The following is a 15,604-nucleotide window of genomic DNA, read 5'->3' on the forward strand; positions in this document are numbered from 1 at the left end:
TCCACCAGACCCACAGCCCCCCGACTGAACAGGGGATGGGGGTCAGGCAGGCCACATCCATAGCCCCCACACTGGCGGGGGACCCCATCTCCCCGCCACCCGCCCCAGGATCCCCTCTGCTCCACCTTCAAGCACTAGAAGCCGTGTCTGCTCCCATCCTCCTCCCCGCAGAAGCCCCCTCCAGTCTGGGAGGGCCCTGTTGTCATGGTAACCACAGCTGCAGTGGGTGCTGGCCAGGTGCTGGGTTGGACCCATGAATCTTCCGGAACCACCTGAGATGGCACAGAAGCAGGTCTCAGGGTGCTGGGTGGCTGGGCAGCACCCACATCCCTGAGAGTCAGCTGCTGGGACTCCCCCGGCCCAGGGCAAGGGGGAGCCTTGGGGGAGAACGTGCAGCTGGGACTCTTAGGATGGGGTGGCTGTGATCCCCTCCCCGCGACATCATCCCCTCTATGCTTCCCCAGGGAGAAATGAGACACCGGAGAGTGGAGCAGTGGTTCCAGGTTTAATTGGGGGTGAAAGGGTGCTGCACAGTTGCTCAGAGGGCCCATGGCTGGGCTGCACGAGTGTTTGCTTTTGCGACTGAACAGAGGAGCGTGGCCTAACTAGAAATAACTCGGTCCTCAAGTCTGCCTCCAGGACCTGGGGGAACACGGGGCAGCTCTGCTGACCAGGTCTTCTCTTTGGAACACCCCTCCCACCACACTGCCCTGGGTCTGGGAGCCTCCCACCCCTGCTGAAGTCAATTCCTTAAGGGAGAATCTGGCAGTCGCAGCCCCAACTGGGGATGGACAGGGAGTGGGGACCCCAGGGCCCCCAATCTGGAAGGGCCCCCTCCCAGCCATTTTGGGAACAATAAATACTGTGTGACGGTGGCAGGGAGTGGGGGGTTCAGCTACTGGCTGGCGGGCAAGAGGGGAGCTGGCGGGCCCAGCTGCCCTGCCCCGCCCTGAGGCCAGGCCTGGGCTCCCCACCCTCACTCAGTGCGGAGGATGATGTGGATGCCGGAATCCGTGAACACAGGCCCGCTCATCTCCCCCGTTCGCAGCGCAAACGAGGCGTCTTCAAATGGCTTCTGCATCTGACCTGGGAGCCAGGAGGGGTGGTGGGGGTGTCAAGGCTGGGCTGGCAGAGGACAGGATGAGGCAGGGCAGGCAGCAGCCGCGACAGATGGGGCTCCTGCCTGCGCTGAGCCTCACACTCGTCCACATTCATCCGTCACCACGTTTATTGCTGGTGCTGAGCGGCGGCCCAGCTAGGGGCGGCAGGGCCATTAAGGAGGCCCTGGGAAGCCGGAGGACAGCATGAAGGATGGCAGGCAGGGCTGCGGCCGCCGCTGCATGTTTAGGGGCCACTTTGGTGGTGAACTCGTCTCCCTGGGCCTGGTTCCCAGCCCTGCCACGTCATCTGTCCCGCCAGCCTCCTCGGAGCAGGTGGGCAGCTGCTGGCCCCATGCTGCCGCCCCGCCCCACTAAGACACCTGCACACTATACCCTGCAACCCATCTTGGCCTTTCCCTGATGTTCTGCAGATCACGAGGACGGAAGAGGGGGAAGAGGAGGAGGCCTGGTCCCCTCTGTCCCTGATTTCCACTCTCCTGGCCAGACAGGCCTAAACTCAGGGGCACCTCCTCTCACCCCTGGTTTCCCCACCTTTGAGAGGGATTCTGGGGGACATGCCCTGGGACTCTCAGGGCCCCCAGCCTTAAACCACAAAAAAGAAGAGGCAGAGGACAGGACGTACCTGCCTTGGTGGGCCTGGGACGAGGACATCTGCGCGCAGACACACAGAGGCTGCGCCCCCACCCCCATAGAGATGATTCCAAGAAGAAAGTGCTGCAGCCCCCTCCCTGTGTGGCCCTGGCCCTGCCCAGCAGAGCAGCCTCTGAAGCCTGAGGAAGGGGCTGTGCTGCCACCTGCTGGACCCCGAAGGCCGGTGTGGCACCTGGGAGCCCAGTGCCCAGACCCTCCCGGCCTCTATCCCTCAGGGTAGTGAGGGTCCCCCGACCTGGTGGGGCCCATTCCTTGCGCACCTCTGCTGAAGGCACCCAGGTCTCCCCTGGCCTTGGCTGAGCTGCAGTCGCTGAACTGTGAGGCCAGAGACTCAAAGTCCTCCTCTCCCGACTTGATCTTCTGGATGTAGCCTGCGGACATGGAACGGAATGGGAGTGCCAGGTCAGGGCGGGGGGACCTCACCAGACAGGATGGAGGGCTCCAGAGCTGGCCGGCGGGGGAGCAGCACTTCACTCGGAAAGCTTCCCCCTACAGGCACACATGCTCCCCACAACCCCTCTCCTCACACACACCTGCAGGTGCAGTCACACCTGTCCTCACCCACACCCAAGAAGAGGCGACTTTCACCCGCATGAGCACTCGGTGCACCCCGCCAGTCACCCATGAGCCCTGCCACCCTGCGGGTCTCACATCCCTGCTCCTGCTGTCATTCTCTCCAGCACACACACATGCACACACACACACACACACACATTTGAGGGAAAATCTACATCCAAGCTGGACAGGTCAGAGGAGAGCAGGAGGCAGGGAGACGCTGACCCAGGCAGGGAGCTGGGCCCCCAGGGCCCCCTGGGCAGAGGTGGGAGAACTGTCCAGAGAGGGCCCAGCATTGCCACGGCAGCCCATGGCCTCAGCTGTCCCATCTGGGAAGAACAGCCTGGCACTGGGAAGGGCCTCCAAGGCACCCCGGTGGGCTTTGCAAGGGACACTTGTGGACTGTAGCCCCAGGGTCCCAGAGGCAGGCGACACAGCTCTTCTCCTGGCTCCCCACCTACGGTCTGCATGCTGGCAGAACTTAGGGCAGCCCCACCCTGTGTGGTCCAAACCAGCCCATCGACTCTGACTCTCCAGGAGGCGGGGGAGGCCAGGGCTGCTGGAGGAAGGAGGAACAGGGCTGCTGGCAGAGGGGGCAGGATAGCAGCAGAGTAGCATCTGAGTGACTCATGTTTCGGGAGCCAAGTGGGGAGGGTTGCGTGTGTGTGCACGTGGTGTGTGTTGTGTGAATATGTGTGAGCAAGTCTGTGTATGCACTCTTATGCACATGCCAGGTGGGGAGGAATGGCTTACGGCCTTCCCGAGTCCAGGCCGCCCCCAGGAATGTGCCCATGGGCCAAAGTCTGCTCTACCCCAATCCTCCTCTTGCTCTGACACCAACGGGTGTCCCTTCCAGTGTCCTCCCTAGGCCAGTGATGTGACAGCCCCAGCAAGCCAGGGCAGCCCTCTGGGTGAACTGCACCCACCCCGTGTACCCTATGGCCTGGCAGCCATGCTCCAGGGACACCAGTTCTTCTCTCCAACGTGAGGGTCACCCTGACACACTCAGTAGGGGGTTTCCTAACGTCACCCTGACACTTCTACCCATTGCTCCTTCTGACCTCAATGAGGCCATGACACGACTGCCGGCCAACCTGCCCAGGACACACATAGCTGACGCACCCGCCTACAGCCTGTCAGAGAGCCATGGGGACATTGCTGGGTGTCCAGCAGTGCTAGGAGTGCTAGGAGGCCTGGACACCCAACCATGGCACCTGCTGAACACACTGAACCGATCCAAGTGTCCCCAGGGCTCCTCGGCCTCACACTCTGACCTGCTTGGGACCACGATGGAAATGGTACCACCATGACAGCACAGCCATAGCTCCCTGTTGGGCTGCATGTCATGGCAGCCACCAGTGTCCTGGTATCTGAGCTGGATGCCAACAGGACCTGCTGCCCTGACATCCCTTTGCCCCTCCACCTGATGGTCTTGTGCCAGTGGCTGTGACATGTGGCACAGTGCCTGGCACCGAGCAGGACCCTGACCAATGTCCCTTGCTTTCATCACTCTTCCCTCCGTGTGGACTGCGTCCCAGGGAGATGCAGCCCCTACCGCTCCGCTGCCCCGGTCCTTGGCCCTCCCGGCCCACGTGTCCTGGTCAGATCCTCCGTGTGGACTGCGTCCCAGGGAGATGATGCAGCCTCTACCGCTCCGCTGCCCCGGTCCTTGGCCCTCCCGGCCCACGTGTCCTGGTCAGATCCTCCGTGTGGACTGCGTCCCAGGGAGATGATGCAGCCTCTACCGCTCCGCTGCCCCGGTCCTTGGCCCTCCCGGCCCACGTGTCCTGGTCAGACCCTCCGTGTGGACTGCGTCCCAGGGAGATGCAGCCTCTACCGCTCCGCTGCCCCGGTCCTTGGCCCTCCCGGCCCACGTGTCCTGGTCAGATCTGGCCATCACTCTGGGGCACTGCGTGGTGCCTGTCCGACAGGGACATCAATGCCATACAGGGCCCCAGCTTCTGTTGGGATGGCATATTACAGAGGCTTCTGCCTGTGATGCCCTGGTTTGATGAGAACACCCCACTTCCAGGGCTGCCACAGGGTCCTCCTCTGTGCCAGACACATCCACCAGTGACTCCGACTTAAATTAGATGTTGCTAGGACCCCCTCCCACCCTTCCTCTCCCTGAACTTCTAGGTTATCTCCTTGGCCTTAGGCACAGAGCACTGGAGTCCCCTGTCCCTGCTTCTGTCTGGACCACTAAGCCAGCCAGGGTGCCCACCTGCTTTGGGGAAGCAGGACTGCCTGCAGGCGCTGAGCATCTGAGGAGCCAGGTCCAGCCCCAGGCCCAGCCCCAGGCCCTGAACAAGCATCACCCTGCCGCAGCCCCCAGCGCCTAAGGCTGGGGGCACAGCCACAGGGATCCCTGAAATTGGACAGCCCGTCCAAGTTGTCCTCTCTCACACACACAGTGGCAAGCCATACCACTTAAAAACAAATAAAAGCCACACTTTGGCGCCCCCATAGCTCATATCACCCAGATCTGCCTCTGACCTGCCAGCTCTCTTGGAAAACCTTCTGCTTTGTTGAAAGCCAGCAATGACTGTTTTGTTTTCCTTTTGTAGAGATGGGGTCTCATCATATTTCTCAGGTTGGCCTTGAACCCCTGGGCTGCAGCAATCCTCTTGCCTCAGCCTCCCAAGTAGCTGGAATGATTTTTTTTTAAAAGTGTTTCTCTTGAACCTGGGAGGTGGAAGGTGCAGTGAACTGGGATCGTGCCACTGCACTCCAGCATGGGCAACAAGAGCAAAACTCCATCTCAAAAAGAAAAACACAAAACACCTTCTTCCTGAGTTCCTGCTCTGTGAGGCTGACCTTGAGGGGTTTGGTTCTGTGTGTCTTGTTAGCTCAGCCTGTACCCGACCCCCCGACAATGAAATCCTCCTACTCCTGCCCTGCTCCCCTGCCTCGCAGACCTTGGTTTAAGCCTCTTGTCCTGCCTGAAACTCACCAGCTATCCTCTGGTCTCCCCTAGAAGCCTCCCCTAATCCCCCACTGTGTGAGGTGCCTCCCCCTGGGTGCTGCATTTACTGTTGTCCTATTGGCGGGTTGCTTCCCTGCCTCACAGTGTGGGAACGAAGGCTGCTGGGTTGGCCTTGTTCATTGCTACACCCTCAGAACCCAGCACTGTGCACAAAACAGGTGTTCATGAATGTTCAAGAAGTTCATGAATAAATGAGACAGAAATAGGCCATGGGGAAGGAGGCAGACAGGGATCTACCACGGGGCTTGAAGCAGAAATGCTGGAATCTCATGCCCTGTCTACCTGAAACTCAGGCTGTGATCCTAAGGCCGGACTTCCTGGGCCTCCTCCAAGACAACATGTCAGCCTTGATGGCACCAAACCCATGAAATTTGATGGGGGCTGTCAGGTGCTGGAGCCCCACCCGGATTCGATGTGGCTCCAGCTTAGAACCACACAGACGCAGGGTGGCCTCTCCAGGAGCTCCCAGTCTGGAGCAGGGGCCTCCACCTGCTTCGAGGTGTTCAGGACCCCCTGAAATTGTATGCAAAACAGAATGGCACCTGTCTGTGCTGGCAGACCCCAGCCAGCCTGCTCACAGCATATCCCCAAGGCCCAAGAGGACACGTTATGGGTGCTGACTCTGGACTCCGTCAGGTTCAGATCCTACCTCTGCTGCTCCTGAACAATGCGAGTCTGGCAGGTGACTTTACCTCTTGGAGCCTCACTCAACTAGCCTGTAAAATGGGGCAACAGCTGCTCCCACGTTAGAGGCTGCTCCAAGGAGTGAATCAATGACCACTTAAGCAGCAGCTGTTGCAGAGCAGGCCCCTGACAGATCCAAGCTGCCCATCCATCTGTTATGGACTCAATGTTTGTGTCACCCCAAATTCATGTGTTAAAGCCCTAACCCCCAGTGTGGCTGCATTTGGAGATGGGGACTTCAGGGAAGTAACTAGGGTTAAATGTGGTCATAAGGGCGGGGCCCTGATCCAACAGGATTAGTATCCTGTTTTTGTTTTGTTTTTTTTTTTTGAGGCAGAGTCTGGCTGTGTCGCCCAGGCTGGAGTTCAGTGGTGTGATCTCAGCTCACTGTGACCTCTGCCTACAAGGTTCAAGCGATCCTCCTGCCTCAGCCTCCTGAGTAGCTGGGATCACACGCATGTGCCACTACATCCGACTACTTTTTTTTTTTTTAGTATTTTTAGTAGAGATGGAGATTCACCATGTTGGCCAGGCTAGTCTTGAATTCCTGACCTCAAGTGATTTGCCCGCCTCAGTCTCCCAAAGCTCTGGGATTACACGCATGAGCCACTGCGTCTGGCCAGGATTAGTGTCCTTATAAGAAGAGACACCAGAGAGCTTGTGCTCCTTCACTCCGTGCACATGCGCCTGGGGAATACCATGTGAGTACACCGTGAGAGGGCAGCCATCTACAAGCCAGGAAATGGGTTCTCGCCAGGAACAGAATCTGAGGGAACCTGGATCATGGACTTCTGGCCTCCAAAACTGTGGAAAGTGATGACTGTTGTTTAAGCCACAGTCTGTGGTATGTTGTTACAACAGTCCAAGCTAATGCACCTCAGTGACCTAGGTGGGAGTGAGGGAACAAACGGGGTAGTCCTTGACCCCAAAAAGGTTTTGAGATGTGCTCTCTCCTCTGCCTTGCCAGATCATTACGCTGCTTCCAGCATACAGACTTCCTTGTGGCTGCCCAGGCACCAGAGGCGAAGGGGCCCGGTTGGGGAAAGAGGTGACAGGGTCAGGTCTAAGAAGACCAAGATCCAGAAGGAGAGGCTAGAGGGTGGCCCGAGGCCAGCAAGCTGGAAGGGTGCCAGTGACCTTGGGGACCCTGGGGCAAAGGGGCTGACCTGGATGCTGGGATGGGTATGGATAGGATGGCTGCTCATAGTCTCAGCCTCCCTGGGACCCTCCAGGCCCTGGGCATGTGAGGGGCCGGGGGTGGAGAGTAGGCAGGGAGGGCTTCTCCACGGCCCATCCTACTTAGACAAGGACACTGGCAATGACTCCCTCAGATCCCTGACAGCCTCTGGCTGCAGCCCAGCAGCTGCAGAGGAGCCAATGCTGGGAAAAGGAGCCTCAGCAGAAAACGTGGAGGCCCCGACTCTCTCTGCAGGCAGCCTGTCCCTTCGGGGCAAGGGCGGAGCACCAGATCTAAATGAGCACTGATGAGATTCAGCCCGCCACCAGCTGGGGAGTGAGCTGCCCAAATCATGATCTCCTGATCACCCGGCATGAACCCTCGAGGGGAGAACATCCACTTCACGGAAGAGAAAATGAGGCCCAGGTGCCCAATGCCCACACCGACACTGCACATGAGGATGTTACCGAGTGTACCTTGGCCAGGGCCACCTCACTGCAGCCTCCTACTGACCTCGGAGGGGATCTGCCCCAGCACCATCTCAGGCAGTATACCAGGAGAGGGAGGTCATGGGCCAAGGTCATCATCTGTGTGCTGAGCCCACCAGGCCTCCTGTGGTCCTATCCAGAACTCTTTCTATGGGCTGTGGGGTGGCAGCAGGGGCTGTCCGTGAGCAGAGACCTTGACTTGACCTCAGCTCCCCCACTGTCCACACCCGAATGACTGGGGCTTTGGCTCCACCATGCAGAACGCACCAGCCACAGAGCCCATTGCTCCTGGATCCTCATAGCCACCCTCTCCCCATTCTACAGATGAGGCAACCAAGGCTCAGGGAATGAAGACCACACAGCCGGCACTGAAACCCAGCCCTGTACGAGCCCAGGGTGGGCCATGCTATTCTGCCCTGACCCTCCCCCAGACATCCCACCCCTGCCCACCTAATCCATCACCCAGTCCTCTCTATCCTGCCTCCTGAATATCTCTCAGGTCTGCTCCCTTTCACTTCTTCCTCCACTTCCAGCCCCCAAGTTCAAGTCACACTGTCTCTCGCTGCAGTTCCTCCCACAGCTTCCATCATGTGGGCAGGCGGGGCTCCTGCTGACATTCCCGAATCTGCAGGTACCTACGGCGAGGCGCCAAGGCCTGGCTACTTACCAGGTACACCTGTCCAACCCAGAGATGGGGGAAACACCCTCGCCCACCACACCCAGGCCCATGCCCTCCTCACTGTCCCCATCAGCCTCAGCCTTCTGCCAGCTTTCATCAGGACCACCTGAAGCAGCTCTGTCCTGCGCCTGGCTGCTCTGCTGACCCCCAGGAGCCCACCTCATGCCGCTCCATCCCCAGATGCCTGAGCCCTCTTACTCACTCTTATGGGGTCCTGAAGCCTCAGAACAGTGACCACTAGAGCTGGGAGGACCAGAGGGGTCATCTCATGATTCTCTCCTGGCTTCTCCCTCCACTTCTTCCTCTTCCTCTGGGCAACCAGAACCTCTGAAGGTTCTGGGCCTTCCAGTTTCCCTGATCCTTGACATTCTAGCTTCTCAGATCTTTGCTGAAAGCAGAGCACTGCTGGGTTCCTCTCCTCATCCCACATGGCCACATTATGTCCTGCTGCCTCCAGGAAAGAACCCAACCTCCTCACCTGACAAGGACCATCCTCAACCTGGCTGGGACCTGCCCATGAGAGGTCTCACCACCCCCCAGCTCCCTGCAAAGCCTTCCCCAGAGTCCTGGCTACATCCTAGCCCTAGGCCTTTACTTCTGCCTGTTCCTGTGCCAGGAATCCTTCTTGCTTCCTACTGGCTCATGAAACGAGGCTGTGAGGGCTGACTCCGGGCCAGGCTTTGTGTGGCAGGATGGGAATACAGGGGAAAGAGAGAGATCCAGTCCCTGCCCTCAGAGGTCAGGAGGCTGGCTCTTTAATCGGCCTTCAAGATTCTGTGCAAGAGCTTGGCTTCTCTCTACCATGCTTACATATAAGGCTAACGGCGGCACTTACTGTGCTAGATGCCATGTTGGGGGTGTGCGTGTGTAATAACATCCTACAGCCCAGTATTGGACCAAATGATGAGAGAGTAAAACAACAGCCAATACTGCCCGAGTGTGCACTCTGTGCTGGGCCCTGTGTTACCACAACCAACAACTGCAATGACAGTGGCCACTAACAATGACAGAACGTTTACCGATGCCAGGAGCTGTTACTCCCGCTTTATTGTACTAGCCAGGAGTCCTCACAACCACCCTGGGAGGTGGATCCTATTATTCTAATACTAATTTTATAAATGAAAGAGACTTGACGACCGGGAGCGGTGGTTCATGCTTGTCATCCCAGCACTTTGGGAGGCTGAGGTGGAAGGATCACTTAAGCCCAAGAGTTTGAGACCATCCTGGGCAACATGGTGAAGTCCTCTCTCTGCTAAAAATACAAAAGTCAGCCAGGTGTGGTGTTATGAGCCTGCAGTCCCAGCCACTTGGGAGGCTGAGGTGGAAGGATCACCTGATCCCAAGGAGGTTGAGTGAACTATGACACAGCAAGATCCTGTCTCAAAAGAAGAAGGAGAAAAAGATTGAGGCCCAGAGATGTTAAGTAACTTGCTCAAGATCACACAGCCAGGACCCGGCAGAGCTGTATAGCAACCCAAGCTGTCTGGGCATGGTTGAGGGATGGGTTGTTTGGAGTAGGGACAGCCCAGGAGGTTCTGGGGACTCTGAGAAAGGCTGTCAGACACAACTTCCTGCAAGAATGGAAATTTTCTTTTTTTTTTTTTGAAATGGAGTCTCACTCTTTGCCTAGGCTGGAGTGCAGTGGTGTGATCTCAGCTCACTGCAAGCTCCACCTCCCAGGTTCATGCCATTCTCCTGCCTCAGCCTCCCAAGTAGCTGGGACTACAGGTGTCTGTCACCACGTCCAGCTAATTTTTTTGTATTTTCAGTAGAAATGGGGTTTCACCATGTTAGCCAGGATGGTCTCAATCTCCTGACCTCGTGATCCGCCCACCTAGGCCTCCCAAAGTGCTGGGATTACAGGCGTGAGCCACTGCACCCGGCCAAGAATGGAAATGTGTTTTATATTTCCGCTGTCGAAGATGGCAGCCACCAGCTAAAGTATGACCAGTGCAACTGAGAAGCCAATTTTTGATATTATCTTATTTATTTATTTTTGAGACAGGGTCTCGCTCTGTCACCCAGGCTGGAGTGCGGTAGCATGATCTCGGCTCATTACAACCTCTGCCTCCTGGGCTCAAGGGATCCTCCCACCTCAGTCTTCTGAGTAACTGGCACTATAGGCATATACCACCACGTCCAGCTAATTTTTGTATTTTTTGTAGAGACAAGGTTTTGCTATGTTGCACAAGCTGGTCTCAAACTCCTGGGCTTAAGTGATCCTCCCGCCTTGGCCTCCCAAAGGGCTGGGATCAGAGGTGTGAGCCACTGCATCTGAATGGTAATTTTAATTAATTTACATGGAAATAGTACATGTGGTGAGTGGCAGCCAAACTGGACCGCTTTACACAGGGCTCTGCAAATGATGGCCTGCAGGCCAAATTCTCCCTGATTTTGTAAATAATAAAGTTTTCTTGGCACACAGCCATGACCATGTGCTTGCTTACATATTGGTTATGACTGCCATCCAGTTATAAAGCAGAGCTGATGGAGACTGCATGGCCCACGAAACCTAAAATATTTACCATCTGGCCTTTAAAGTTTGCCACCCCAGTGCCAGACTGCAGAGGAAACACAGAACAGAGCAGGGAATAGCTTCCTCCCTTAGGTCAGAATTAACTCACTAGCTCTGCTGGCATTCACTACCTTTCTTTCTTTCATTTTTTTTTTGAGATGGAGCCTTGCTTTGCTGCCCAGGCTGGAGTGGAGTGGTGCGATCTCGGCTCGCTACAACCTCCGCCTCCCGGGTTCAAGTGATTCTCCTGCCTCAGCCTCCCGAGTAGCTGGGATCACAGGCACGCACCACCACAACTGCCTAATCTTTGTATTTTCAGTAGAGACAAAGTTTCACCATACTGCCCAGGCTAATCTCGAACTCCTGACCTCAGGTGATCTGCCCTCCAAGGCCTCCCAAAGTGCCGGGATTACAGGTGTGAGCCACCGCACCCTGCACGCACTCACTACCTTTCTGACCGCTCTTTCTGGACCCACATATGTTTGTGACTCGGGCCCCTACTGGATGATATTACTATTGACAACAGTTCCCACAGACTGAGGGCCCACTGTGCAAAATGCATTGCCTTATTCCCTTGAACTTTCACAATGGTCCTCAGAGGATGCCCATTTTACAGAGAAAGCTGAGTCTAGGGGAGGTGACATGAGTCCCCTCCCAAAGGTCACAGAGTTCACAGAGGCACAGTACTACCTGAACCCAGGTCTGCCAGTCCCCAGGCTGGGTCCTCTGCCCCTACCTGGCTCACCCTGAAATGCCAGATGGAAAGGAAAGAGAATGGCTGCTGTGAAGGTCAGGGTCATGTCATGCACTGGCGTTTTTGTGTTGGCCAACACCACGCCTGGCAGCTGAGCAAGCTGGGGTGAAGGGTCTGGTGTGACTTCTACAAAGGCCCACCTGGGAGAAGACCCCCTCCCGAGCCTTTGCCCTTGCCCTGCTCACCGTTGATCAGTTCCAGGGCCTCCTCCTTGGTCCGGGTGATCTTCTCCTGCCGCCAGGACGAGGGCCGCCTTGACTGGCTGTGCTTCACCAGCAGGTGCGAGCAGCGGACCCTGGCGGGCTCCCCCTGCCCGTTTTTGCCACCACTGCTGCTGTTGCCGCTGGGCCGCTCCCACTGGCTGGCGTTAGTGATGTGGTTGAAGTAGTATACTCGGCCTGGAGGGGAGGGCAGGTGGGAATTCAGCTAGGGTTGTGCTCCCATGACACTACCTGAGCCCACAGCCAGAAGCCAGGGTAAGGGCCCGGCTTGCAGGGGGTGCCTTCATTCAACAAATCCATGGCGTGTCCACCGTGTGCCACAGGCTCTCCAGACAAGAGCCAATGTGGCAGGATACAGTCCCTGCCCTTAGAGAGCTAACATTCTAGGTGAGAACAGACAGGTGCTAAACAAGCAAACAAAAAACAGGATAATATCAATCCCCGATAACTTCAAGGAGGAAAATAACCCAGGGTGATGGAAGAGAGGAAGTTGGGGGACAGGAAGTTGACTCGAAGCATGTACTCAGCAGGCAGACCACCTGAATTCAAATCTGAATCTGCATTCAAATGCAATCTACCTTCCTTGGGCCTCAGTGTTCTCACCTGTAAAATGGAGATAACAGTTCCTACCTTAGGGTCATTGAAAGGACTAAATAACAATTTTTAAAAAATTTAAAAAGGGCTAAGCATGGTAGCTCTCACCTGTAATCCCAGCACTTTGGGAGGCCAAGGTGGGGTGGATCACCTGAGGTCAGGAGGTTGAGACCAGCCTGGCCAACATGGTGTAACCCCATCTCTACTAAAAATACAAACATTGGGCCAGGTGCCGTGGCTCACACTTGTAATCCCAGCACTTTGGGAGGCTGAGGCGGGTGGATCATGAGGTTAGGAGATCAAGACCATCCTGGCTAACACGGTGAAACCCCATCTCTACTAAAAATACAAAAAACTAGCTGGGCATAGAGGCACATACCTGTAGTCCCAGCTACTCGGGAGGCTGAGGCAGAAGAATCGCTTGAACCTGGGAGGCAGAGGTTGCAGTGAGCTGACATCGCACCACTGCACTCCAGCCTAGGCGACAGAGCAAAACTCCACCTCAAACAAACAAACAAACAAACAAAAACAAACATTGGCCAGGCACAGTGGCTCATGCCTGCACCAGCACTTTGGGATGCTGAGGTGGGAGGATCACCTGAGGTCAGGAGTTCGAGACCAGCCTGGCCAACACAGTGAAACCCCATGTCTACTAAAAATATAAAAAATTAGCCCGGCACGGTGGCGGGCACCTGTAATCCCAGCTACTGGGGAGGCTGAAGCAGGAGAATCGCTTGAATCTGGGAGGTGGAGGTTGCAGTGAGCTGAGATTGTGCCACTGCACTCCAGCCTGGGCAACAAAAGCGAAACTCCACCTCAAACAAACAAACAAACAAACATTAGCCGGGCGTGGTGGTGTATATCTGTAATCCCAGCTACTCGGGAGGCTAAGGCAGGAGAATTGTTTAAATCTGGAAGGCGGAGGCTACAGTGAGCCAAGATCATGCCACTGCACTCCAGCCTGGGTGCAAGAGTGAGACTCTTGTCTCAGAAAAAACAAAAACAAACCAAAAAACAGGCTGGCTGGGCTCAGTGGCTCAGGCCTATAATCCCAGTACTTTGGGAGGCTGAGGCAGGTGGATCACCTGAGGTCAGGAGTTCGAGACCAGTCTGGCCAACATGGTGAAACCTCGTCTCTACTGAAAATACAAAAATTAGCCAGATGTGGTGGCAGGTACCTGGAATCCCAGCTACTCAGCAGGCTGAGGCAGGAGAATCACTTGAACCCGGGAGGCGGAGGCTGCAGTGAGCCAAGATCATGCCACTGCACTCCAGCCTGGGTGACAGAGTGAGACTTTGTCTCAAAATAAATAAATAAATAAATAAATAAAAAATAAAAAATTAGCCATGGGTGGTGGTACATGCCTGTGGTCTCAGCTACTTGAAAGGCTGAGGTGGGAGGACTGCTTAAGCCTGGGAGGCAGAGGCTGCACTGCAGCCTGAGCCACACAGTGAGACCGTCTCCAGAAAAAAGAAGAAGAAAGCACCAAATAAGCTTACACATCTGCAAAATGCCTAGGACAGAAACTGGCACACATTAAGAGTGGGATAGCCTTTATTATCTCCATTGTATAGATGACAAAACGGAGGCCTCACCTTCTGCATCTCTGGGAATGGCAGCAAAGAGTAACATTACTCTGTTCCAGGCACACACAGGGGGAGGCAGGAACTGTACTCAGGTACTTCACACCCGGAAGCTCTGCTCTTAGCTACTACACCGTGCACAGTGTTGCAGAGCTAGGAACCAGCATTACTGGTGGCCAGATGTTACCCAGGGAGTGAGGGGTATGAAGGAGTGAATACTGTGAACAAGAAGCTGAAGTAAAGACCTTACTGGGTGCCACTCCAAAGGCTGACAGTTCGCCTGAGTGACATGGAGTGTCATCCATAAAGGAAGCCATCAGGGTTGAACTGAGCAGAAACAGCAGAAATGGGCCCAGGGCTGGGCAGAGCATCGGGTTTATGCTGGAGGTCCCAGCCACAGGCCAGGGCTAGAGCAGAATGGACCAGAGCACGGGTTCCGGGGGCAAATGCAGCTGAGCTACGGACTCACTCTAAAACCTTGGCAATGGGCTCTATCTCCCTGCACCTCAGTTTTCTCATCTGAAAAATGGGGACTAGAGAATAAGGAGATCAAACCTCATGGGGTTAATGAGGAGAGTCCATGTATCCAAAGCGTTCACCAGAACCTGGCACTCAACCAAGGAGAATTATTACTGCAAATGCGATTGCTATGGGCTCTGGAGACAGCAGAGTGACTCGCGACCTGCCCACAGATGCTGGGCCTGCTACTCAGGAGTTTGCTGTGACACGGGCGGGGGAATCTGGAGGCAAACTGCCTAGGTCCTAATCCAACCCCCAGCCCCTGGAATGATCTTGGACGAGTTCCTTCAGTTTTCTGGCCTCAGTTTCCTTGCTGGTAAGATAGGAAGTAATAACTATCTGGCTCCCAGAGTTGTGGCAATTTAGAGAGAACTTAAAGCGCTTGACACAGAGACAAACGTGCCCTGTTACTGGCAATATTATCATTGTGGCTAACCGTTAAATTGGGCCTAAGCACAGGGGCCATCGTCTGGCAGAATGTCACCGGCGATGTCGCAGACTCAGCATTAGGTGTACACGGTAGGGGTGTTAGCAGGGGTAGGTTGTGGACCCGAGGTTGGGCAACACCCTACGCCCTTTGCAGGGTACTGGAGTGTCCCCTTCCCAGGGGTGCCCCCGGGCCCAGCAAAGTGCAGAGACGTCCCCCGGGGGCGTCAGGTGCATTAGGCCGAAAGGTATCAGCCGGGCCGGCACGGCCAGGGCCATCGCCCCGGACTTCCCGAACCCTCACCCGCCCAGCCCCCTGCCTCAGCTTCCTTTGGCTTCCCGGCGGCTCCTAAGGCTCGCAGTCCCCACAACAGGGCGGGCCGGGGCCGTTACCCCGGGGACGACGCGGAGGAGCCAGGACCCCACAGGAGGGAGGCACCGCTGCCGCCGCGCCCAAGAGGCGAGCTCGAGCCCTGCTTACGCGGGCCCGCGCGGTCCCGCCCCAGCCCCGACCCCCGCGGCACCTGAGCTGCGGCTCATGCGCTTCTCCCAGCCGGGCGGCAGCTTCTCCTCGTCCGCCATCTTCCCTCCTGCCGCAGCGCCCGCTCCGCCTCAGCCGCGCCGCCGGTCGCCCGCGCCCGCCCGCCGCC

General features: G+C 56.5%; 1 protein-coding gene across 1 annotated transcript; it reads right to left on the reverse strand.

The window, feature by feature from the left end:
- Window positions 1–492: 492 nt before the first annotated feature.
- On the reverse strand, window positions 493–15,604 carry PIN1 (peptidylprolyl cis/trans isomerase, NIMA-interacting 1). The gene is made up of 4 exons (XM_007995195.3): window positions 15,479–15,604; window positions 11,796–12,008; window positions 2,033–2,143; window positions 493–1,086 (listed from the first exon to the last, which is right to left on the reverse strand). The coding sequence occupies exons 1-4, from the start codon at window positions 15,534–15,536 to the stop codon at window positions 977–979; spliced, it is 492 nt and encodes a 163-aa protein (XP_007993386.2). The 5' UTR covers window positions 15,537–15,604; the 3' UTR covers window positions 493–976.

The sequence above is a fragment of the Chlorocebus sabaeus genome, chromosome 6, assembly GCF_047675955.1.
Source record: "Chlorocebus sabaeus isolate Y175 chromosome 6, mChlSab1.0.hap1, whole genome shotgun sequence".
NCBI lineage: Eukaryota > Metazoa > Chordata > Mammalia > Primates > Cercopithecidae > Chlorocebus > Chlorocebus sabaeus.

Excerpts from the sequence above, each read along its gene's own strand:
- PIN1 (XM_007995195.3), bottom strand. The coding sequence starts at position 15,536 with ATGGCGGACGAGGAGAAGCTGCCGCCCGGCTGGGAGAAGCGCATGAGC. Across the intron at positions 12,009-15,478 it reads GCGCATGAGCCGCAGCTCAG|GCCGAGTATACTACTTCAAC; the intron begins GTGCCGCGGGGG and ends CCTCCCCTCCAG. Across the intron at positions 2,144-11,795 it reads GGCCCTGGAACTGATCAACG|GCTACATCCAGAAGATCAAG; the intron begins GTGAGCAGGGCA and ends CCATGTCCGCAG.